The 26,890-nt window shown below is 43.4% G+C and overlaps 1 protein-coding gene across 1 annotated transcript in view; it reads right to left on the bottom strand.

The window, feature by feature from the left end:
* Window positions 1–1,511: 1,511 nt before the first annotated feature.
* The window catches only part of MCPH1 (microcephalin 1), a 107,357-nt gene continuing 81,978 nt past the window's right edge, over window positions 1,512–26,890 (bottom strand). Inside the window, exons 13-14 of the mRNA XM_053380829.1 lie at window positions 3,513–3,750; window positions 1,512–2,375 (exon numbers count right to left, since the gene is read on the bottom strand). Of these exons, the coding sequence (XP_053236804.1) occupies window positions 2,317–2,375; window positions 3,513–3,750 (297 nt within the window). The 3' untranslated portion in view covers window positions 1,512–2,316. The remainder of the gene's footprint in view (window positions 2,376–3,512; window positions 3,751–26,890) is intronic.

Genomic DNA, 26,890 nt, shown 5'->3' with positions numbered 1-26,890 from the left:
GCTGATTCCAAGCCAAAGGCCAGGTGGAACAACTCTGTCTTACAGGCCCTGTGGAAAGAAATCAGATCCTGCAGGGCCCTGGTCTCATGAGACAGAGCGTTCCACCAGGCCGGAGCCAGAGTTGAAAAGGCCCTGGCTCTGGTTGAGGCTAATCTGACTTCCTTACAGCCTGGGACCTCTAGGTTATTGCTATTTATGGACCTTAAGGTCCTCCGTGGGGCATACCGGTCCCGTAGGTACAAGGGTCCTAGGCTGTAAAGGGCTTTAAAGGTCAAAACCAGCACCTTAAACCTGACCCTGTACTCCACCGGGAGCCAGTGCAGCTGGAAAAGCACTGGGTGAATATGCTCCCATAGCAGAAACCCTGTGAGGAGCCTCGCTGCAGCATTCTGCACCCTCTGGAGTTTCTGGGACAGCTTCAAGGGCAGCCCCGCGAAGAGCGAATTACAGTAGTCAAGCCTGGAGGTGACCGTCGCATGGATTACTGTGGCCAGGTCGGGGCGGGAAAGGTAAAGGACCAACTGCTTGATCCTACGCTAGGTCCTACGCTGTACTGCAGGGATGGGAAACCTGTGGTTCTTGAGAGGTTATTGGACTCCAACTCCCACCATCCCAGCAAGCATTAAACTGATAAGAACAGAAACTACACTTAGCCAAAACACCCATCCCAGCCAGCATGGCCCATAATGATGGATGAGAGTTGTAGCCAAAGAACATTCCTTAATATTGCTTTCCACTGTAGTGCCTCTCTCCCAGTGAAGCGCAGAAGAGGGTGACAAGATTATGCATTCCGGATTAATGTTTCCACAAATTTCTCCATCTACAGGAGAGAACCAAGAACCTTTTCATATGCTGCATTTTTAAGGACGCGAAAGTGTGAATGCAACAAACCAGTATTTTTAAAAACGCACGGGTTACACAGATGCAGTCAATACGGAGTTAAGATTGGCTAAAGAGCCTCGTATGCTTGGCAGCAAACTGGTTTCTTGCTGTGCGATGTGTGAAATGTGTGAAATGCAAGTATTCCTTGCAGGAGGAGATTTTTATTTGTAAGGATCTCTGAGTATATATATATACAGTGGCATATATACAGTGGTACCTTGGGTTACAGATGTTTCAGGTTGCAGATGCTTCAGGTTACAGACTCCGCTAACCCAGAAACAGTACCTCAGGTTAAGAACTTTGCTTTAGGATGAGAACAGAAATCACACGGCGGCTGCACAGCAGGCCCCATTAGCTAAAGTGGTACCTCGGGTTAAGAACAGTTTCAGGTTAAGAACGGACCTCCAGAACAAATTAAGTTCTTAACCCGAGGTACCACTGCATATATATTAGAAAAGCTCTTCACTCATGTGCCAACAGTGTAAACTCTGGTGACTCCCAATTTGTCAAATGTTCCTGCATTTGGCTAAAATCAGAGCTGTTTAACAAAGAAGCTGCATGCATAAAACCTGACAGAGCTATCGAGTGAGTAGAAAATGTCTTTTTAAAGCAAAGATGACCAGTTTCCGTCATTTAAATACGTTTGTTGTAAATATCTTTATTATTCTCCCACTGTAAAGTCTGTTACATATGCACCTAATAAAAATGAACATTTGTCCCAGGAGGTTGCACTGTACATGACTTGAAATTTCATTTCAAGACAACTTATGAGAAAATCAATTTGGTATGTTGGGTTACATAAATTAGTGATGACAGGTTTTTGTGCATAAAACATTTATGAGAGGGCTAGGAGATCATGATACACAAACTTTTAAGAATAATTTTTGATATCATATTCTGCTCTTTACTGGGAACCATGTGTTCACATGCCACTTTTTATTTATTTCTATTTCAGTCCATGATATATTGCTGTCTTGGCAGCAAGTTTCCTAATAAAGGGGTTCATATGCTTGTCTGTAAAAGGTGGTTCCTCGTTTGCAGAGAGTCTTCTAGTGCCATTTGTATGAAAGGAGCAAATAAAATTTTATATGCATAAAGAGCAAAAATATTGGCAAAGTTAGAAATTCATCTACCCCGTCTTCATGTTTTATAGGCTTTGATTTCATAAACAAAAGTATCTATTTGCAGCCCACTGTAGCGTTTGTGACGCTAACATGGTTGTGAAACCACATTGCTGTTTGGCTTTACATCTGTGTGATGCTCATTCACATATCTTTGGACAGACTGAGTGTAGGGCTTAGATGTCCTTTGCCACTTCAACATTGAAGGTTCTTGCATTTTTTTAAAAAAAGTAAGCATGTTTCATTACATTTATGACGTGGGAAGTATTTATTGCTCGGTTTGCTAGATGAAGTCCAAAGATTCTGGTGTTGTTTACTTACTCTGAAATTTGTAGTTTTCAGGCGGACAGATCTTGTTCTGTGTGACTGAATCTGTGGGGATGGGAAATGAAGGATATTATTTAGAGCGGACCAACAGATTTGCATAGAAGCAGACACTAAACTGGGAGATCTATTTGCACACCGAATGGGAGAATCACCTTTCAGCCTGGATGTTGAACCCACCTGGCCTAGTAGGTTCAAGACTGAGCTAAAAGGAGATCCTGCATTCAGATAACTGTAGGATTCCTCAGTCTGAATATTCTTTTATACACACTGAGAAGAAAGTGGAACAGTGTAAGGCCCACTCATAATTTCCATGCACATAAATGCGTAGGGATAGGCAGGCTCAGTAATGCAGCTAGACTGGTAAGTTAAAGGTAAAGGTACCCCTGACTGTTAGGTACAGTCGCAGACGACTCTGGGGTTGCGCGCTCATCTCACTCTATAGGCCAAGGGAGCTGGCGTTTGTCCGAAGACAGCTTCCGGGTCATGTGGCCAGCATGACTAAGCCGCTTCTGGCGAACCGGAGCAGCACACGGAAACAGCATTTACCTTCCCGCCAGAGTGGTACCTATTTATCACTTGCACTTTGACGTGCTTTCGAACTGCTAGGTGGGCAGGAGCTGGGACCAAACAACGGGAGTTCAACCCATCGCGGGGATTCAAACCACCAACCTTCTGATCGGCAAGCCCTAGCCTCTGTGGTTTAGACCACAGCGCCACCCGCGTCCCAACTAGACTGGTAGGCAGTTCAAATAGCAGCAGTTGGGTCACACAGTCAGTTTCTCCTAAGTGCCAGCAGGCATGGCTTCTTCTTTGCCACACACACGTGTGATCAGATGGGGAAATGTCGTTGTGGGCTGAAGTGTTATGTGGATATAGTCAGAGGAATTTTTATGCACAAAGAAAATGGAAGGTGTTTGACTACGGATATTGAAATAAGAAAAGCAATATCTATGCACTGTCAAGCTCACACATTCACATTTCCCTTAAATTATGGAGGACTTGTGTGCGATTGATGAGCAGGGATCATCATTTCTTGTGCATAGGAAGAACTAGTTTTGTGAGACAGCTCTATGTGTGTATTGTATACTGGCATGTTAACATGGGAGTGGATGATGTGCAGATTTGCTTAAGTGCACGCACAGCTATGGTTTTATGTTAAAAAGTAATAATCAGATCACTTACCTAGAATCCATTTTTCGGATAAACACTGTATGTCCATATTATTTCTAACCCTGTATTCTCCAATGCAGATTTTAGCCTGACGGGGAGTTTTGCACACTTTCCCCCCACAAAGCTGTACCAGCTCACATAGTTTCTTATAGGGTGGTTGACTAGCAGGAGATATGAACATTGCAGGATGATTTGAAAAGAGTTTCTGGTGAACTTCTCTATTTGGAAGGTAGCGCTGAAATCTGCAGATCTGTTTGAAGAGAAAAAAGGAACTATTCTGATGCACTCTTTAGAAATTGAATTTTGCGCATAACAGCTCACATGCACATGAAGTCTACCAATGCAGAGTCTTAGAGTTAAAGCTAACCGAGATATAAGTGTGATAGTTATATACCAAAGTCTCATAACTAAGACTAGAAGAGATCCATAGGACATTGATAGAGGGCTCTATAATTTTTAGAAAACAAAGTCAGGACAACATTGATATTAATCAACCCATTTTTAAAAAAAATATTTTACACACAGCGATATTTATTTAAATGAACCAAAATGACCTCTTTTTAAAATAAATAAATAAATAAGTACAATATGTGTTTGCTCAGGAGTATATTCCCCTGCACTTGCTGAATTTTACCCCCAGGTAAGATAGGATTGTGGCCGTACAGAACATTCCTAAGTGAAGCGGAGGCTGGAGAGTTAAGCAGCGAATGATCTACCACTTTCCCAAAAACCTGCTTTAGGCTGGTTAGTTAAGGGATCCAGTCTAGGAAAGTGCTGGGGGAGGAGGGTGGGCTTTGGATAAACTGAATCCCAGGCCAACAGATTTAGTGTGGCATGAAAGGTGAATTCTGTTAGCTATTTGTGATAAAATAGATACCTTACACAAGACTTGAAGATAAATCTTTACTTGTCAGGTTGGCAACAGTTGAGCAACAAGTATTCTTCCTTCCTTCCTTCATATATATATATATATATATATATATATATATATATATATATATGAATGAATACAATGTGTTTCTCTCCCTTGAACCCAAGAGAGGGTTTAGTCCTTTTTGTTTTCAAAACTCCATCACAACTGTGCACAAGTTATTAATCCACAGCTTGCCTCTCCTCACAAACCTCCAGGCAGTGTCGAAGTCGCCACACTCCCAGGTTCTGAGTCAAAGAATCAACTAAGAGAATAACCAACTGCCAACTTCTTCCCCAATACCACTTATTCTTTGTGAAATACATTTGCAATGCAAATACAACACAAATGCTAACCAATTCCTTAGGTGGATGGAGCTAATGTGTTAGTCAGGGGTCAGCGAACTTTTTCAGCAGGGGGCCGGTCCACTGTCCCTCAGACCTTGTGGGGGGCCGGACTATATTTTGAAAAAGAGGCAGAGAACCATGCATAATGCCCTGAGATACTATACTGGCAATACTTGTTAGTATATAAACCATGGTTAGTATCAGTGCACATATTATAGTGAGCTATAGGCTGGGAAGGGAGTTGGAATTCATACCAGAGAGAGGATACAGAGAAGGCACATGAGTCTGATCTTGAAGCTGTGGTTAAGATATTGATAGAGTGATGTATGCACTAAATCTATTCCACCCTTTCGGGCATCAGCCATGCTGGCTTGGCCTAATGAGAGTTATGGCCTAATGAGCAGCCCAAAACTTCTGGAGGGCACCAAGTTGCCAAAGGGAGATCTCTACAATGACTTTAACAAAAGTGAAAAATGTTTATTCGTGAAAATACAAAGTGACTTGGTTAAACGGTTAACGGGGTAGCCCTCCAGGTGTTGTGATGGTTGGTGGCTGCTGCTGGTGTTGGGAGCTGAAATTCAAAAACACCTGGAGAGTCACAGGTTTTCCAACCCTGGGTTAAACATTTACGTTAACATGGATAACGTACACACTCTTTTAAATGTTAGAACCTCCTCAGGATAAATGCAATTTATACACTTTTCAATTATTCGAAATAGCGTTTCTCTGCCTTTAGAGACATTTAGGCTAATCAGCAAAATCCAAGAGAAATAAAACGATCTGCAAGAGACATTAATCTAGCTTTGCTTTATCTAAAATTAATAATCAAACCAGATTGTGCTAAAATTGTCCCATCGCTTTTGTGGCGCTAAAGCTTCTAACCTGATGCTGATTGGAAGTGACAAGCTCTGTTTATGTTAAAAGCCAGCAAGAGCCAGAGTTTGTTAGAAAGAACACACACACAATGTAACTTGCTTTGTAATCCTGCTGTTTTACACATTTTGGAGGACATGATTTAAAGGGCCTGCTGTATTCCGGCTTGTTCAACATTGTTCCTGAAAGCTTTTATTTGTTGTGGTCGTAACAAAAAGTCATTTTGTTTTCACAGTGGTTCCAGTGGTACTGGCAATGTATTCGAGTAGACAAGGAAATCGAACAAGGAAAAAGAAATGGCTTCTATTTTATGTTTCACAATAAAGATGTAAAATCAGGAAATGCCAGAGAGGAAAAGTTCTAAACCATGATGTCAAGGGCTGCTGTACATTTAAATACTTACATGCTGCACAGCTGGAATGGATAGTACTGAGATTATGAACAGAGCCTATGGAGCGAGTTGTCCATTTGAAACTGGAATTGGCAATCAGATTCTTTGAAAGAGACACGGCACTTCAGTTTCTACAGAAATTGTTCACATTTAAAAGCAATCAAAATGTATGCTTCCTTGCTCCATTAAATCAATGGAGCAGCAATCAAGTACCATATTTTTCACTCTATAAGACACACTTTTCCCCTCCTAAAAAGTCAGGGGAAATGTGTGTGCGTCTTATGGAGCGAATGCAGGCTGCGCAGCTTTCCCTGAAGCCAGAAGAGCAAGAGGAATCTGTGCACACTGATCCCTCTTGCTCTCCTGGCTTCAGGGATAGCCATGCAAAGCCTCTTGAGCGAAGAGGGAGCGCTCCTCCCTCTTTGCTCAGGAGGCTTTGCGTTGCTTTCTTGTTTTCCTCCTCTAAAAACTAGGTGCGTCTTATGGCCGGGTGCGGCAATATATATATGAGTTTAGGATAGTGTTTTAAACTACTTCCATTCTTCTAGCTGTGAGAACTCACACACACATGTTAATGAATACCTGTAGGTCAGGGCATGAGGCTGCCACTCCCTTTCCCATATTGCACCTACTATGAACACCTGAAAAGGTGACATCAACAAGAGTAGGTTTGCTAGGGTTGCCATATTTAAAAAATAAAAAATCCAGACAGAAAAGTCTAGTTTCCTGTGTGGTGCCCTCCACCCACGTTCAAAAAAGCACATGCAAAATTAAAAAGGCCCGCCACTCTCTTGCACATCCAGATCATATTAAGCAACTCACATATTACAGTTCTAGAATGTAAAGTTGTGAGATTACTTTAGCATCCATTATAATACTTAATAAAGTCTTGAGTCATGGTGTATACAGGCTAAATTCACAAATAAGAAATTAAGGGAAGACAAGAGTGCTGTTCCACCATTTGTCCATTCCCAGTTGAAAACTAATGTGCTATATTAAGTGTATTTCCCCCTTAGTTATTGTGTCTCTTTGTTTGTATCATTCAAGTATGTTCCATGCCCTAGAAGAAAGGGGAGGGAGAACAAACTAGAGCACGGACAATTTAACTAAAATGTGCCTTTCCACCGTATGTTGCAAGATAAGCCTTAATACTCTCACACACTGATAAGAAAAGTTAATTTCAGTAATTGTCTGAAATACAACCTTCCAGTGGGAACGCTCTGTGAAAGTGTTTGGCAGATGAATCTATTGTCTGGCAAATTTTCAATTTCATATTGAAAATGTCTGAATCACTTTTTCCTGCATAGCAAATACAATTTCTACCAGAAGGAAGTACATGTGCCTATATTCTAGATGAAAGTGATTTTCTAAAAGCTATATATGAATTCAGAATTCATATGGCGATTGTGAGGGAGCTTCTCTCTAATGAAAAAACCTCTCTTTTTTGGTCTTTTCAGTGTTGCCTTTGCCTTACCGTGCAAGATTTGTATGTTTGTTTATTACTGTGGTGCACTGAAACTGAAAGAGCTTTTATTCCACTAATAACAGTTATCAGAGAGATTGTTGAAAGCGAAAGCCTGGCAAACATGCTCCCCAAAGATTTCTTTCCCAAAGTTCATCATAAATGGAGTACTACATTAAGAGCTGCGCTTTGTTTTATTAACCAAAAATACGCATTATGCTAGACCTTCTGTTCTATCTAAAACAAACTACAATTATTAAAAGCACAGTCCGGGTACATTCTTTATTCTTTAATTTTAGCTGAGATGCCATTAAGACGCGTAACAGTACCTCGTAGTGTGCCAAACATTTTCTTTTTATTTCAGGCATCATTTGTGCTGCAAATGTTAGAAGAAGTGATGGGAAGGGAACACCATCCTCTTGGGAATCTACAAATAACTTTTTAAAAACCTCCATACCCCACTTTTTCATGCTTTAGGATGGTCTTAGCCACCATAGGTTCACCTTCCTTAAGTTTTCAGATTCAGGCAGAGGTCATTCAGCTACTTCTCTGAATAAAGATGTTCTTGCTAAAACTACATCTACAGTGAAATGCAACGAATGAGAACAGGTCTTTCAATATTGGAGGCTGTTGGGAAATAATGGCATCAAGGTCAACATGATTAAACATGAGTTTTGGCAAAGGATTAAGAACCAGCTTCAAACTTCAAGTTTGACATCTAGTTTAAAGCTAATCCTTGCATTCTTTGCAATTCCACCTCCCCCCCAAAAAAACTTGAAAACCTGTAGAATCCTGGCATGTATTAAAACAGAAAGGTCTAGCAGAAATCCATACAACATGGTGCTTACAGTGCTGAATTATTTCAGCTGGCAGCTCTTAGAAGACAGATTTACAAATCCACGCTTAATTTCCTTCCTTAAAAAACTGCACTGAACTTTAAAAGCAAATCAGGGGAGAATGTGATTACGCTCAACAACAGATGACTCAACCAGCACCTGAGAATTTTTTGTTAGTCCTGCGGACGGATTGCTGAACTTCCTGTTTCAATAAAATACCAAACAAGTTCAGTTTCCTTTACAAATAAGCTATTACATCAATAATTTTCAGTTTTTGTCTGCCTTCCAACATTTTCTTTGGCAAATGTAGAAACACTCTAATTAAAAAAGCCCAGAAAAACAAGCATCATTCATCACAGACGTAGCAAACATCTGAAAGAACACTGCACTGGTGAATTCTCTTATTGAATTTGAAGAGAAAATGACTTTTGCCATATGGAAGGTCTAGAATAGGTGTAGCCAACATGGCGCCCTGCAGATGTTGTGAACTTTAACTCCTATCATCCCTGAGCATTAGTCATGATGGCTGACAGCATTCCACAACATCTGAAGGCAATGGCATAGGCTACCTCTGCTTTAAGTAGGCAGAGACACTTTATAAAGGTAAACCGTTTATTATACAGCACCAGAAACACGATACACCGGCTTACAGAACTGAGTAGGCCATATACTGGTCTTTGCTCCCAAGAGGCATCTTTCATCACATGTTGACAAAAGCCTCTAGCACCCTGTTGATAGGAAGCTCTTAGAGGCAGCAGGGGTCTCCATCAACAGACCGGGGTGTCTTGCCAAAGGCAAGGTGGTTCAGAAGTGAGATAAAATACACAAGCGAGTGAGAAGATTGAAGATTGAAGCAGGCCCTCAAGAAGCAGCAAAGCGACTCCCCCAGGTAGCCTCAGTTTGCACGGCCCTGTGGCCGATTGGCCCCTGCGCGAGCTTCAAAGAAACTCTGCCCAAACCATCTGATTTTATAGCTAGCCTGTGTGGCTTCCAAGACTGGCGACGTGCAGATCATCCATTAGCCACCCCCTCCCAACGCCCCACTTTCTCAAAACAATGTCCAACATCAAAGAAGGTACCCAGCATTATCCTCCAAAACTGATTAAGCCAGCTGTGTGTGGGGCTTCGCCTCCTCTCAACATTCTCAGGACATTAAAGACTGTTCTCACACCATCAAAAATTTTCACAAGACCAAGGGAGGGGGAAGGAACAGAGACAGGAAGGGTAACTGTGTCAGATCACTAACATTTTTGTCTTCTGCATGCATTTCCCATACACGGGGATGGAGGTGATTTCCGTTTGATTCCTTCTCCCTCTGCACCCCCAATGGGCTTCAGAGGGTTCGATGGCCCTTTGGGAAAGCATTAGTGGCAGGTGGAGGGTAGATTGGCAAAAATCACAGCCTTCCCTGTTCCACTGATGGAAGCCTCCACTCAATGAAATAAGCTTGCATCAGCAGTAGGATACCACGGGACACAAACCGATGTAAATCACAGCAGGTGGGAAACAATAGACAGAGGGGAAGGAAGGAAAGGAAAGGGGGTGCATGGGGGAAACAAACAACATACTGAGAGGATGAGTGGAAGAGTCCAAAGGGAAGAGAGTGAGTGATCTATAGTCAGTCATTTTAACCAGAACACTGCATTTACTAAACTGGGCAGGGGGAAGGATACAAGGCAGAGTATATTAAAAAATAACATTGCAGTCATGATGTATGAACAAATTGTCACTTTCCTTTCATGTTTAAGTGGCGGTTGGGGGCACATTCTTTTAAAAGCAAAGCCATAGGGAATGCAATTGCAACCGCTACTGCTACAAAACCACCAGGTTATTCACATGTTGCACTCATTTCTACAAATGTTCACATTTTGTGTGAAAGAGTGCATACTTGTTGATTTGTACAGTTCAACTATTGTTGAATGTAACACGCGAACCCTCCTAATAGATGATGTAGTACAACGCAAGGTCTTTGAATCCCTTTCAGGGATACGGTGAGATGGGTGGTTTTAGGGATCACAAGCTTTTTCTCTCTCAGGAGCAGCTTTCTCACACACTTCCCTACCATCAATAGATGAAAGAAGAAGATATCAAGCCCAGCAATCTAACTTTTTTTGGAAAGATGACACCTGAAAACATAAAGCAAGGAAGCATGTGCAAATATCTTTGTTTTGAATTTTACAATCTATCACATTCAGGAACCAAAACACTGCTGGTTTAAATATGTGTTTTTCTGAAGTCAAATGATAACACAGCAGGGGAAAATAAAAGAAAATAATTGGCTATAAAAGCAATCGCCCTACACGTATTTATTAAGAAGCAAGTCCCACTGTAGGGACACTAATATGTGTCTGTAGCACTGGAGCCTTCAAGCATTTGAATTTGAGTGAATGTTACACTGTTTGAGCTAGTTCAGGTTGCCATATGTCCTCTTTTTGTAGGACATGTTCTCTTTTTCATGGGTGTGTAGAATGAGAGTCGTCCTAGAGATCCATAGCTAAAAGTAGAAGCTGGCAAATGTGACCTCCTTTTTGCTTTTCAAAATATGGCAACCCTAGTATAGGCCGAGACCATTTTTGACTGGGGGGTTCTGCTCCTGGCCCCCGCACATGTCAACAGAGTGCGCATAAGCCTGCTCTGCCCCTGTTCCACCCCATCCATTCCACCCTCTTCCAGGTCCAAAAGGATCCACACGTCAGTGGCCATGCGTCAATTGATGCCCCCTGTACTGTTTTTATCAAATCCAATTTACTGTTTCAAGCACAAATGGCTTGCCCATTCATTTGAATGGACTGGGCTGATCCATGTCTCCACATGCCCCACAATGCAGAAGAGATATGCGCTGAATGCACCCAAGAGCTGCTCCCTTGCTTATTAGGCAAAGCCCCTCCTAGGCACAGGAATCCTGTCCATGTTAATAAGCATGCCAAACAGAAAGATAAATCTGCTTCCTGCAAATGCCGGGAGCCGTGAAAAGGCAAGCAAATGAAAATGAGTGGTCCTCATACTAGCTAACTATGGGTGGGATGCATGGGAGGAAGTGGGGGAGGGCCAATAATCAGCTCAGAATACAAAATTTGTCATCGCCTGAAACTGATAGGTAGCAGGCTTTAGGGCTAACAAGAGGGGCTATATAATCTTTGGGAATAAATAAAGAGAGTTGTTATTGGTTTGTGCGTATGTCTCTTCACATAGGACATTAGAACATCATTGGGCAGAAGGAGGCAGCAAATTCATTATCATTATTGCGTTGTTAACCGCCAGTGAGTGAGAAGAGGCATTTGTTGAATGTTCTTCCTGTCTTGGGCTGCAAAACATCTCTGTGCACCTTGCAGAAGCAACAGGAATAATTAATTGTCACAGAATAACCCCCTTCATGTGTAGAACAAGGAGTGCAAGTTAGCTTTGCGTCTAGAATTTCAACATATAAGTTTCGGGGGGGGGATTCTCTAGAGACTCACAGCTGAAATTCTGTCCATTCAAAACTTGTGAGTGTCCAACAGATATTTGAACATTTATAGCGTGAGGCAGATTTCTAGTCTAAATATCCAGCAGTCCTGCCTTCCATATAAAACAGGACTAACATCTTAAGGGGGGGAAATCAATTTTGTCCGCATAATATGCAAAGCAGATTTATGATCATTTTTATTGCTAGATATACTACTCTAAATGAATGATAAGGAAGAGCCAATAAAGATTCCTAAACAGCTGCCTAACACTAACGAACTACGGTTTTTCTCTTGTAAGATTTAAGACAACTATAAATAGTAAGCTCTGAAGGTCTGTTTCTCCAGCTGTTTATCTAAAGCAGCAGTAAATTGTGGAATATAGGCTATTAAAAGAACCAAGGAATCAGGATTCGACCCAAAAGATAAACACTCATCTTCACACATTTTGTATCAGAAGCTTTAACACATACTGCTTTGACATTTGAAGGTAATGTCAAGTTCCTTTCATTTACGTGTGAAATTTAAAAAAATCAAAGTAAAGAAGGGTCATTTCTCAAACAGACTGATGCGTAAAGTTACACGTGAATTGCAGTTGATTTAACTACAGCACTATTATATTCCAAATACAAGCTAAGGCTGCAATCCTAAACACACTTTCAGGTGGATGTCTTTGGAGTCAAACCTAATCTATGAAAGACTTTTACAAGCATACGTGAGTTTAGAGAAATTAATGGAGATTCAAAGGCTACTAGCTGCTCTGTTGGAGGCAGTAAGTCTCTGGACACTAGTTGCTGGGGACCCGAAAATGGGGAGGGTGTTGTTTGTGTTCAAGGCCTGCTTTCAGGCTGGCTTCCACCACCTTCTGCTTGGACACTATGAGAACAACAACAAGCTGGACTGATTTGGTGTGATGCAGCAGTGTTCTGGATAGCTCAGTTGGTTAGAGCGTGGTGCTGATCATGCCAAGGCTGCAGGTTCGATCCCCGTATGGGGCAGCTACATATTCCTGCATTGCAGGGGCTTCAAGCAGATGATCCTCAAGAGTCCCTTCCAACTCTACAATTCTATTCTTCTTATGTTTTTAACTTGCATTGGTTCAAAATACTTCTTCCCCATGAGATGGGCCAAAAATTCAGATCTCACACAATTCAAAGCTTGGGACATAACCCCCACAGTCAAGCGAAGAAGAATTCATGTTACACATGCATATATATTATCAACTTTTTAATTGCTACTTGCCAGTAAAGAGTTATCTATTATTATGTGCTCATCAGGGTGAGCTGGAGAGATGAGCTCAAACATGCTTCTTTGCCAACGACTGCAATACTAAGTGGTGACCCACATGTGTAAAACAGCCATTGAAGAACAAAACAATTCGAGACAGGATTTGCCTATTATCTGACACCTCCTCAAAGACAACGGGCTGGTATCAGGCTCGTCTTCGGCAAAACTGAAACAGTACGTTTCCGAGCACAATTCAAAGTGTTGGTGCTGACCTTTAAAGCCCTAAACGGCCTCGGTCCCGTATATCTGAAGGAGCGTCTCCACCTCCATCATTTTACCCGGACACTGAGGTCCAGCACCGAGGGCCTTCTGGCAGTTCCCTCACTGCGAGAAGGCAAGTTACAGGGAAGCAGGCAGAGGGCCTTCTCGGTAGTGGCGCCCACCCTGTGGAGCGCCCTCCCACCAGATGTCAAAGAGAACAACAACTACCAGACTTTTAGAAGACATCTGAAGGCAGCCCTGTTTAGGGAAGCTTTTAATGTTTGATGTATCACAGTATTTTAATATTTTTTTGGAAGCTGCCCAGAGTGGCTGGGGAAGCCCAGCCAGATGGGCGGGGTATAAATAATAATAATTATTATTATATTATTATTATTATTATATTATTATTATTATTATTATTATTATTATTATTATTATTATGAATTGCTCTTTGCATTCACCGAAGGGACTTAGATGCAGAGTAGGCTGCTGCTGGAGGAAGGAGGGAAAAGATGATTTTCTGCAGATTCCCTCTTCTTCCTGCCACATCGTTGGAGGAGTGTTCCCAGCTACCCCACTCCCTGCTTTTGGAAGTCTTCTAAGAAGCTGCTGCTGGAGAAGGCCTGTGAGCAAGATCAAGGGACAGGTGTTTCTAGGACCAAGACAAAACCAAGGTGTCAAGCTCCCTTGTTATTTTTCTGTTGCCAGGAGGTATAATGTCGTCAATGCAATCTTGTTATAGTTATAGTACTGAAATGTTGTTTTTGGATGTTATATTTGCTGTTATGTTGCAGTTTCAGCAAGCCATTATGAAATGGTTCTAGCGATGGTTGATCTTGAGATGTATTCTTTGTTGCAAGCCGCTTTGAGCATGATGTTTTTTGAGGAAAGGAAAATAAAATGATGCTGATGCAACCCCACTCCCAATCACTTACCCTAAAGTTCCAGAGGGTCATTCATCGGGAGGTAGTTGTGGTTCGAGGACCCGATCCCCGCTTAGTGGAATGAAGACACACGGACACGTAATATAAGGTTAATGGGCAAGAAAAGGCCACAACTTTATTGATTACAGCAAGTGAAAAGGTATTGGCTTAGGCATTGGATCGCGTCAGTTGACTCCACCCACTCGGAGAGGGGTGAGTCTAAAAGGGGGTTTATTCACCAGTAGGTGGAGCCTGTTGATGCTAATCCAACTATAAGCTCTCCCCTGATGTCACCAAGAGTCGTGCCATGGCCTCCCGCCACACAGGCATCGGACAGGATCCACGACCGCCGGATTCCTTTAACGGAATACCCAAAAATTGAAGGCGTAGGCGATGGCCACACCTAGCCCTTCCACACACCACAAACACATTATTCCAATGCCTAACCGCCGCCGTAGCAGGTTGAAGGAGTTTGGAGTTTGTCTATCAGTGCTTCTTCTTTTCTCAATAGATCAACATCCCTGATATGAAACATGACTATCCTTTTTTTTTCATGGACCTCATCTTTTCATACGTTAACTAGCCATAACTTACAAGGTTTAAGTTTTCTGAATTCAATGCACACACCAGTAATTAATATTTATATTCCCCATATGGATTTCACTAAAGCTTCCAAATAAATATAAAAACTGAAATGAGATAGAGACCGTCTACTTTTGGGCTGGCTGAGAAACTTTTTTTTTTGCTTACTGTTCCAATATACACCAAGAACTCATGCCAATTACCCCTTCCATCAATCTTTTGGGCTTCTAGAATTAAAATAATAACAATATTTCAAACAGACAAAGAAGCAGCAATGGCTTAGCCAACAAAAGACCCATCTCAGAATTAGCTGCATTTGCCGTGGGTCGAATACCATGACATTTCCTGCTGTGGCCTCTTTGGTACTTTCCAGCTTCCCTGCGGTGTTCACCCAAACTGTCCCTGCTAAATATAATGGGTTGGATCCTGGCCAAGCCTTCTTCCTCAGCTGAAGAAGAGTGATACTCGAAATGCACTGGGATTTATCACATTTCATTCCTTATTTGTTCAGATATTTTATACTTGAAAATATTAAAATATGAACCTGCACCTATGTGGTTTCCCACACCTTTACTTTATATGAATGGTGGTGCAGCCCTTCGGCTTGATTCAGTGCTGCGCATGTGCTTTGGAATATCCACGCTTTGTTCACACACTTTTCATGGGCCACCTGTACAATGTCATGAACAACCCCCCCTCTCCCCCCCCCGATGTTTGGCTTCTGGAATTCCCCCTCCCAGATCTGAAAATCTGACTTTTTAAAAGCTAAATGGAATAGCATTCCACAGGTACACAGGGCCCAGCATGCTGATAATGTGGCTGATTCTGACCTGTATAGATTGCTCTAGCCTAGGGCTGGCTAACTCTTTGGGGAGGCTAAGGCATACCCAACAACATTTCTCTGGTGAAAATAGAGATGTCCTCTCCAACATTTGCCCAACAAAAATAGGGACATCCTACCATACCCTCCAACACTTCTCTGATGAAAGTAGGGACATTCTAAGGAAAAGAGGGACATTCTAGGATCAAATCAGAAACTGGGATGGCTTCTGTAAATCCAGAACCATTCCTGGAAAATAGGGTCACTTGGAGGGTCTGCTGAAGGTGACACTGACTTGTGGCCGACCCTCTGGAAAAAGTGTTGAAGTAGTTGCGGTGAGAACCGCAGTTCACAAGGCTTAATAAGCTTCTCACATATTAATTGACCATAAAAGTTATCAGTTGTCTGCATCCAACAGAAATGGTACTACCGTATTTTTCGCCCTATAGGACGCACCGTCCCATAAGGCGCACCTAGTTTTTTTGGGGGGAAATAAAGGAAAAAAATGTTATTTCCCCCAGCCCCCAGAACAGGCAACTCTCCACAAGCCATGGGAGCCCGGCGCCGGGCTCCCGCGCCTTGTGGAGAGCTGCGCGAAGCCTGGAGAGTGAGAGGGGTCGGTGCGCAGTGACCCCTCTCGCTCTCCAGGCTTCAGCGAAAGCCTGCATTCGCCCCATAGTACGCACACAGATTTCCCCTTCATTTTTGGAGGGGAAAAAGTGCGTCCTATGGGGCAAAAAATACGGTAATTCACATTTACACTCCTCGTGACTTTCTGTACATACATAAAAACTGGAATGAGGTCAGAACCGTTTGGGAAATGTTTCTGTAACTTTCCATTCCGATAAACAAAGAGAGCTCAGGCCAACAGGCATTGCCCTTTCTATCATTCTTTCTTCTAATATAAAAAATTATTTGAAACAGACCAAAACAGAGAGTGAGAGTGCGCGAAGCCTTTGCCAGGAGTCCTATACCCATCACAGAAACAGCTGCATTCACACTGGGTCAAATACCATGACATTCCCTGCTGAGGCCTATTTGGTACATTCCAGCTACCCTGCGGTGTTCACCCAAACCGTTCCTGCTAAATAATATTGTTTATTGTTACCATATTGTGATTCTAATAGAATTGTGCACAGACAACAGAATTAATAGCTGAGAGTTTAGATTTGAGCTACAAGACTTAACTCTTGGGGGTTCAAAGTACTACACGCCGATGTTCACACATGCATGTATGTGAGAGCAGCAATAATTCAGACCTCAAAAAAATAAAATTGGTAGTTTATGGACTAATGTAATTTTCTTTACTCATCAATGAAATAGTTATCTATTGTGCTGGTGCATCGTGGCTCAGTTGGGCCCAGAAATAGTGATGATGATGATGATGATGATGATGATAATAAGTTTATTATTTATACCCCACCCAACAGAATATTAAAAACATGATAAAACACCAAGCATCAAAAACTGTCCTAAACAGGGCTGTCTTCAGATGTCTTCTAAAAGTGAGATGGTTATTTCCTTGACATCTGATGGGCGGGTGTTCCACAGGCAGGCACCACTACTGAGAAAGCCCTCTGCCTGGTTCCCTGTAACCTTACTTCTCACAGTGAGGGAACTGCCAGAAGGCCCTCAGAGCTGGACCTCAGTGTCTGGGCTGAACGATGGGGGTGGAGACGCTCCTTCAGGTATACTAGGCAGAGGCCGTTTAGGGCTTTAAAGGTCAGCACCAACACTTTGAATTGTGCTCGGAAATGTACTGGGAGCCAATGTATGTCTTTTGTGGTCTCGGCAGCCGCTCCCAGTCACCAGTCTAGCTGCTGCATTCTGGATTAGTTGTAATTTCTGGGTCACCTTCAAAGGTAGCCCCACGTAGAGCACACTGATGATGATGATGATAATTTTATTATTTATACCCCGCTCATCTGGATGGGTTTCCCCAGCCACTCTGGGCGGCTTACAGCACATATAAAAACCTAGTAAAATATCAAACATTAAATGAACTGATCCCAATGAGACCACATGGCTCTCCTAGATCAATTCAATATGGCTACACAAAATGTCAGTAGCCCTCTGAGGATTTAGGGAGGAGCTTTTTGTTTACTCTACCCAGAGCCAGGGACTGAACCTGGGACATTAGGATAAAATGTGGAAACTTCATATAGTAGGGCAAGCAGAAGGGCAAATAAATCGATGGTGAAAACTAAAACGGGTTTGTGATTCGAGGACCCATCCCCCACTTGGGAATAATAAAGACACGTGGACACAGTATATTAGGTTAATGGGCTAGAAAAGGCCACAACTTTATTGATTACAGCATGTGAGAGGTATTGGCTTAGGCATTGGACAACAGCAAATTTTGACTCCACCCACTCGGAGAGGGGTGAGTCTGACAAGGGTTAACCACCAGTAGGGAGAGCCTGTTGATGCAAATACAACTATAAGCCCTCCCCTGATGTCACCAGGGGTTGTGCCATGGCCCCCAGCCATGCAGGGTATCGGACAGGATCCACGACCGCCGGATTCCTTTAACGGAATACCCATAAGTGAAGGGGTAGGCGATGGCCACGCCCTGCCCTTCCATACACCAACAACACATTCCAATGCCTAACCGCCAAATACCAAGAAAGTTGTGACGATTGCTACAAGGTAGGCAAGAAAACCAAGAGGCCGGTGCCAATTTGCCAATTGGGAAAAAACTCCTACCAGGCTCCCTGGGCAACCAAGGCGACCAACCATAGGCCCATAGCAAGGTCAAGCGAGAAGTACACACTAAAGAGAGTGGTGGGTGGGTGACTTGAAGAAATCCGGCAGTGCAATGGAGGGAAAAGCTGGCGCAGCTGCATTTGAGCAGCTAAACCACGCCCCCGAGCTGCCACCCGATTGGTGCCATTCCGGGGGGCGTGGCGCGTCAGCGACGATGGCAGGGCAGGGGCCGGAACACCCCCTGCGCAGCGCGGGAATCGGTTCCCGTTCACAAAACTATTTTGTTTTGAGGATGCCTATTCTGGTTAACCCACTTTGGTTTTGACCTTATTCTATGGAATTGTTTCTTTATTTCCTACCCTTCACCCTAAGTTTCCAAGGTGGGTTAAAACACACACACACACACACACACTTTTTTTTTTTAAAGAAAAGGTTTTAAACAACTTACAATCAGTGGCTGATTGAATACGACCCCAGGGAAACCTTGTGAATGGCTGTGTTGGGAAGGGGTCGCCTGAAAAGCTCCATTGCACATATGAGCACTACAGGCAGTATTTTGGATTTCAGGTACTGTGAAGGAAAACTGTTATGCATTAGGGTGTGAGCCAGAGTGGATAAAACAAGCTCCTGAGTATTAACAGAGCTACCTGGGGAAAACACACAAAGCAGGCTCTGCCCCGAGGTGCTTACAATCTAAAATTCAACATGAAGGAAACAGAGGGAGGAAATGGTCAGTTTGGTTTCATCAGAACTGAATAAGGTCAATACAAATGCGGCACGTTTAGTACATCAGAACATTTTGTTGGTACTTATACTTTAGAGCCAGGCTAGAAAATACCAGAGCTCAGCTGATAAGAATCGGGCCGGGGGCGGTATTAACTTGTTGTGATGAGAAGTTTAGTTTATAGGAACTGTGTTCACTATTTGTACCTCCATATCAGAACTCTCTACAAACATACTGCTTGCATTTATAAAGGGGTTAACATACAACTGCTTTTTCTGTTAGGGAAACAGATGTCAGGAACTAATTATTTTGCTGTTGCCACAAATGTCCTTTGCTCTAAAACCATTGTTTATTCCTCTTACCCAATTTCTCACTTCCTTTTTATTTTCTCTGACATCAGTTTTTAATGAGTCGTGTGACTCCAGAGTTGAGGTAACATGTATTTATACCGATTGATTCATGAATGCCAGCTTGAAACGGGAGGCTTCCTAAGCGGCGGAGATGGAGGTGTTTGGAAATCAAAACAACTTAAAAAGGCAAATACTTTGAAAGGACTTTAAAATCCATCATTAAACATGCCTGTACAAAACAATGCATGTTTTCTCTCTCTTGAAACCTGTTTAAGAGGTAGCGTGCATGAAGGCAAAGTACTGTAGAATAATTCTATTTTGGTTCAGATCAGCCCGAGCCTTGCTCCCAAAAAGTGAGGCTAGCACTGCAGCCTAAATGGCCTGTTGTTGTTGTTTAGTCGTTTAGTCGTGTCTGACTCTTCGTGACCCCATGGACCAGAGCATGCCAGGCACTTCTGTCTTCCACTGCCTCCCGCAGTTTGGTCAGACTCATGTTTGTAGCTTCTAGAACACTGTCCAACCATCTCATCCTCTGTCGTCCCTTTCTCCTTGTGCCCTCAATCTTTCCCAACATCAGGGTCTTTTGCAGGGAGTCTTCTCTTCTCATGAGATGGCCAAAGTATTGGAGCCTCAGTTTCAGGATCTGCCCTTCCAGTGAGCACTCAGGGCTGATTTCCTTAAGAATGGATGCATTTGATCTTCTTGCAGTCCATGGGACTCTCAAGAGTCTCCTCCAGCACCATAATTTAAAAGCATCAATTCTTCGGCGATCAGCCTTCTTTGTGGTCCAGCTCTCACTTCCATACACCACTACTGGGAAAACCATGGCTTTAACTATACGGACCTTTGTTGGCAAGGTGATGTCTCTGCTTTTTAAGATGCTGTCTAGGTTTGCCATCACCTTTCTCCCAAGGAGCAGGCGTCTTTTAATTTCGTGACTGCTGTCACCATCTGCAGTGATCATGGAGCCCAAGAAAATAAATGACCTAAATACAGTTATATACCACGTAATGTAGAAATGAGGCCTATTTAAAAGTAAAATTATGTGCGAGGGCTGGCCAGAGACCTTTGGGCACTTGAGGCAAGATGCACTACTGATGCTCCCCCACCCCGCCTACAGAATCAGGCCCACACCCTGGTGGGGTGGGAGAAGCATGCCACCCAAGGCAGGCTGCCTCGTTGGCACACTGGTCATGCCAAGGCAGCAAGCAGAGCTTAGGGACTGCAGGGAAGACCACGTGGCACACCTTTCTAGCCACTTTCCACCCCTCTGAATTTGCCTCCTGAGGCAGCTGCCTCGTTCTGCTTCATGGTAGCGCCGGCCCTGTTATGTGTTATGAAAAGTAGTGGAAAGCGTTTCATGTGCAATGGATAGTCTTGGGGAAGCCTCTGTATACAGTGGTACCTCAGGTTAAGTACTTAATTCGTTCCGGAGGTCCGTTCTTAACCTGAAACTGTTCTTAACCTGAAGTACCACTTTAGCTAATGGGGCCTCCCTGCTGCTGCCGCGCCGCCGGAGCATGATTTCTGAAGTAAAGTTCTTAACCTGAAGCACTATTTCTGGGTTAGCGGAGTCTGTAACCTGAAGCTTACGTAACCTGAAGCGTATGTAACCCGAGGTACCACTGTATTTGCAAGCCCTTGGATCACACCTAATGCATAAACTACCAGACTGGGGAGAAATGCAAAAATATAATGCTCAGCTTCGACAGCAACTGAAAATGATCTTAACCTTAACAAAATAAAACCTGTAATAGTTCTATATTTGCAAGAACGGTTAAGTCCAGTCAAAGCTTTTCAGGCCGAGGGAGCCGGTGTTTGTCCGCAGACAGCTTCCCGGGTCACGTGGCCAGCATGACTAAACCGCTTTTGGCGCAACGGTACACCGTGACGGAAACCAGAGTGCATGGTAACACCGTTTGCCTTCCCACCGCAGCGGTACGTATTTATCTTCTTGCACTGGCATGCTTTTGAACTGCTAGGTTTGCAGGAGCTAGGACAGAGCAACAGGAGCTCACCTGTTGCAGGGATTCAAACCGCTGACCTTTTGATCGGCAAGCCCAAGAGGCTCAGTGGTTTAGACTACAGTGCCACCCATGTTCCTTTTAACAGAGTTGTATCTATCTATATCTATATCTATCTATCTGTCTGTCTATCTATCATCTATCTATTTATCTATCGATCTACCTACCTACCTACCTACCTACCTACCTATCTGCCATGCCTATTTTCCAAAGCCATCCCACACCCCACCAACCAGCTTGGAATGTGCCATTCTGACTGAAAAGAGAGGTGTCTGAGCACATGCATCTAAACCTATGAAGTTTGTGTGGCTGAAATGTGGCGTCTTATACAAAGGTAGGAGCCACAGCCATTGCTCTGGCCACGCCCACCACTGGCATGCGGCCCCTGGAAGGTTTCCTGTGAGGGAACATGACCCTTGGGTTAAAAAAGGCTTCCCACCCCTGCTCTGTATAATGTTGGCCAAATGATTTTTAGATTTAACATTCTTAAAATTTATTTTGAATACAGAGCGCTTTGTTTTCTCATTCAAGTACATTCCTCCATCTGTTCTAAATCTAAACTAAGGACCAAAACCTTTCGGTTGGGTAAGTTTTGTTTTAAACCAGAAATAAATTTGGGACGATTGGCGGAAGCATAAAAAGTGTTGCTTTGAATTTTCATTCTTTTTCAGTTTCATGTATTTTGACCCATTTTACATATTGCAATAAATATTTAGGTTTGTTAGTCCAATTCTGAATCTTATTTGTATTAGACTTGTAAGTCACTTGATACACCGAGTGGCTTACAACGTATCTAAAAACAGGAATGCATTATAATAGTTTCATATAGATACATAAGCAATACATTTTTTAAAAAAATACAAATAACCTGCATCCAAACAACTGCAAGAAGCTTAATGCTACAAAACTTCTTTCTCCCTATGTTTTAAATTGCAATCCCATACACATTTACCTTGGAGTAAGCCCCATGTAACACAGTGTGCCTTACTTCCTACTAGACATTCATAAAGTTGTGCCACTAAATCTAAATGGCTAAAATATATGCGGACAATAAGCGTTAATTAATCGCCAGTTAATTAACAGCATTTGGAACAGGAATTATTTTTCCAGCCCAGTATTTATTGATGTTTTTACTGATCTTATTGTAATTCTGTACATTGTGTTCCGCACTGCTATGAATATTTAAACAAATAAATACTAATATGGAGTACTCAGAGGTGTGCAGGAGATTAAAGAAAACAGGGGAAGTCTACAACAAGGCAAACCTCCTGTTTCTCTAGCAATTGACTAACTGTTCTGAGATTTCCTTATGAGGTGAAGGGATTGAAACTAGCAGGGGTTAAAGGTCAGGTGCACCACTTGGAAATATCCAGAATCAGCGAGTCCTTTTAGGTGAAGAAAGTATTTTGGGAGGGAAAGTCCATGGGACTTATTTAGCAAGATAATGTTGGAGACATTCAAGGATGAGACAGATTTGCTTTAGCCTATCTGAACAAATGCTGTATTATAGAAGAACGGAGCAGTAAACCTCAGGATTACAACATTTTAACTCTCTTGAGTAGATGGAAACAGACCCTAGTAAAGCCATGCAAAAGTGAAACTAGAATCAAACAAATAATAATAATTCCTGTCTACCCAACACCAGAGCACAATGCAAGAAGTCAGGACCATCAAATTCTGGAAATTTTATTAATTATATAACTATTTAAAAAAATAAGAAGAAACAGCTGAGAAACACAATGATAAAATTCAGTGGTTATTAAAAGATAGAAAGGAGTAGAACATTAACAGATTTACACAGGTAAACTGTAGTTTCAGTTGCCCTGAAATAAGATAAAAGATAATAAGATAAAACAGCTTATGTACCAAGTGATAAATTACAAGGAATGTTCTCAGGAGAGTAACAAGAGCCTATTACTGATAAGCAAAACTTTCAGTTGCCGAAACATGTTTCAACCATACAGTATTCTTCAATGCCACATACTGAAAAGCAATTTATATACAGTGGTACCTCGGGTTACATACGCTTAAAGTTACATATGCTTCAGGTTACAGACTCCGCTAACCCAAAAATAGTACCTCGGGTTAAGAACTTTGCTTCAGGATGAGAACAGAAATCATGCTCCGGCGGCGCGGCGGCAGCAAGAGGCCCCATTAGCTAAAGTGGTACCTCAGGTTAAGAACAGTTTCAGGTTAAGAACGCACCTCCAGAACGAATTAAGTGCTTAACCCGAGGTACCACTGTACAGCTAAAACAGAGTGAGATGGGAAAGAGACAGAATTCAACAAGGACTGATAGACCATGGGCAACATGGCAGAAAGGGAGAACCTGTGGCCTTCCAGATGTTGGCTGGCCAGCTGGCCCTGATGGGAGTTGAAGTCCACAAACATCTGGATTCTGCATCCCTGCTATAGCAATAATGCTAATGCAGTTTATAGAACATGACAATGCTGCTAGGAACTGCGCACACTATTTTAACCTCTGTGAAAAAAGCGGCGCCTTCAACAGATGCCATCTCACCAAAATGTCTTCTGAGTTCTTGCATCCCTTCTCTTTTGAAGAGTGGGGCTTTGTGTACACTCTGCTGCTGCTTTGTGCATTCTCTTGGGCATCTTTGTACGTTTCTGTCAAGTAGCTCAAAGGATATTTGAGAACTTGGCTCTCTTGGCGCAAGGGCAAGGAATAATTCAACATCGACAACAAAAATGGCTTGGCGTTCTGGAGAAAACACAGCACAATTTCTTTTTAATCCACAATCAATTGACCTAAGCGTTTCTAAAAGTGTTTCAGCTGCTACACCAACTACAACCATCCTGAACAGCAACAGCTTGGCCACAGTGTCCCAAGCACTGGTAACTTCAAGCCCAGATTGTTGAAATACTCTGTACGTGGAGCTGCCATTAAAGGTAAAGGGTAAAGGGACCCCTGACCATTAGGTCCAGTCGTGGCCGACTCTGGGGTTGTGGCGCTTATCTCGCTTTATTGGCCGAGGGAGCCGGCGTACAGCTTCCTGGTCATGTGGTCAGCATGAATAAGCTGCTTCTGGCAAACCAGAAGCAGCGCACAAAAACGCCATTTACCTTCCCACCGGAGTGGTACCTATTTATCTACTTGCATTTGACATGCTTTCGAACTGCTAGGTTGGCAGGAGCAGGGACCAAGCAACAGGAGCACAACAAGGCTGTATATTGTCTCCCTGCTTATTTAACTTATATGCAGAATTCATCATGCGAAAGGCTGGGCTGGATGAATCCCAAGCCGGAATTAAGATTGCTGGAAGAAATATCAACAACGTCAGATATGCAGATGGCACAACCTTGATAGCAGAAAGTGAGGAGGAATTAAAGAACCTTTTAATGAGGGTGAAAGAGGAGAGCGCAAAATATGGTCTGAAGCTCAACATCAAAAAAATGAAGATCATGGCCACTGGTCCCATCACCTCCTGGCAAATAGAAGGGGAAGAAATGGAGGCAGTGAGAGATTTTACTTTCTTGGGCTCCATGATCACTGCAGATGGTGACAGCAGCCACGAAATTAAAATACGTCTGCTTCTTGGGAGAAAAGCAATGACAAACCCAGACAGCATCTTAAAAAGCAGAGACATCACCTTGCCGACAAAGGTCCGTATAGTTAAAGCTATAGTTTTCCCAGTAGTGATGTATGGAAGTGAGAGCTGGACCATAAAGAAGGCTGATTGCCAAAGAATTGATGCTTTTGAATTATGGTGCTGGAGGAGACTCTTGAGAGTCCCATGGACTGCAAGAAGATCAAACCTCTCCATTCTGAAGGAAATCAGCCCTGAGTGCTCACTGGAAGGACAGATTGTGAAGCTGAGGCTCCAATACTTTGGCCACCTCATGAGAAGAGAAGACTCCCTGGAAAAGACCCTGATGTTGGGAAAGATGGAGGGCACAAGGAGAAGGGGACGACAGAGGATGAGATGGTTGGACAGTGTTCTCGAAGCTACCAGCATGAGTTTGACCAAACTGCGGGAGGCAGTGGAAGACAGAAGTGCCTGGCGTGCTCTGGTCCATGGGGTCATGAAGAGTCGGACACGACTAAACGAGTAAACAACAACAACAACAAAGAATTCCAAGGTCCCAAATATAAAATAAGCGTTCATAAATTTACAAGGCAAACACATACATAAGTATTTAAGCCACGTGTCTAAAATAGAACAGGAGAACAATCCTGAAGTCATTTTGACTCTCCCAGTGACCTCAAATATTTCTCTGCAAGGAGGAAGGAAATGGGAAAATCTCTCCATTGTCTTTTGCTTACCTGTCTTAAGGGCGTACTTGTGGGGGTGAATAGGGTATGCCTGTGACCTGGATTCAGGAATTAAAGTATTTACCATCACAAAAGAATGACTGGGCTGTCTTGTTAATGCAACCAGTGACCATTATCAGGTATCCTGGCAGAAAGAATTTCTGCTGTAGACAGCTTCTTTCTGTGATGTATGTATGATGTTTTGGGGGTGGTCTCTGGCTACAGGGTGGGCAACTTCAGAAGTCTATATAAGGGCTTGCACACCATTGTTTGGGGTCCCTTCTGCCTCCTGTGTGCGAGGGGAGCACCCTGTTGCAACAGCTTCTCAATATTTTCTGGTTGGCCTCTGTTATTTTCTCCTTCCAAGAGGGAACCTACTTAAGGCCTCTATATGGGCTCTTGGATTCCCCATAAGGGAAAAGGTGCAGTTTTTCTTACAACAAAGGAACTGCACGGACTGCCAATTTCATACCAAGTCAAGCTGAAAGGTTTGTTGCTAGTTTACAAATCCCTAAACAACTTGGGACCTGGTTACCTGAGAGGGTGCCTCCTGTCATACAGACCTGCGTGTTCACTGAGATTCTTAGATGAAGCCCCCTTGGTGGGTCTTCAACCAAGGATCTATCTGACAACCACCTTGGAAGAGGCCAGCACCTTCCAAATGGAACAGTCCTCCGTCAGATATGGCATGCACCCAGAGTTCTTCAGATACTGTATTTTTCGCCCTATAGGACACACTTTCCCCCCTCCAAAAATGAAGGGGAAATGTGTGTGCATCCTATGGGGCGAATGCAGGCTTTCGCTGAAGCTATCCACAAGCCTTTGGAGCTCCACGGGAGTTCCCGTCAGGCTCCCAAGGCTTGCGGATAGCAGCCTCCAAACCTGACCTGGTTTGGAGGCTGGCGGTGGGGAGAAGCGCTGCTTTCCCCACCGCCAGCCCCACAAGCTCAGGGGACAGCACGGAGGCGGAGCGCCGCCGTCCTGCTGTTCCCCGATCTGGTTTGGAGGGTGGCGGTGGGAGCTGCCTGCATCCCGAACCCATGGGCGCGCTGAGTCACGTGCCCCGGGCTTCGGGAAGATATCCGCAAGCCTGGGGAGACCAGCGCGACTTCCCGCCGGGCTCCCTAGGCTTGCGGATAGTAGCCTGTTCTGGGGGCTGGGGACGGGGGAAGCTCGGGCTTCCCCCACCCCAGCCCTGTGCTGGGGGGGGGTAATTTTTTTCTTTATCCCCCCCCAAACTA

The sequence above is a fragment of the Podarcis raffonei genome, chromosome 3, assembly GCF_027172205.1.
Source record: "Podarcis raffonei isolate rPodRaf1 chromosome 3, rPodRaf1.pri, whole genome shotgun sequence".
NCBI classification, from domain to species: domain Eukaryota; kingdom Metazoa; phylum Chordata; class Lepidosauria; order Squamata; family Lacertidae; genus Podarcis; species Podarcis raffonei.
This window is presented reverse-complemented; position numbering and strand designations above follow the sequence as displayed.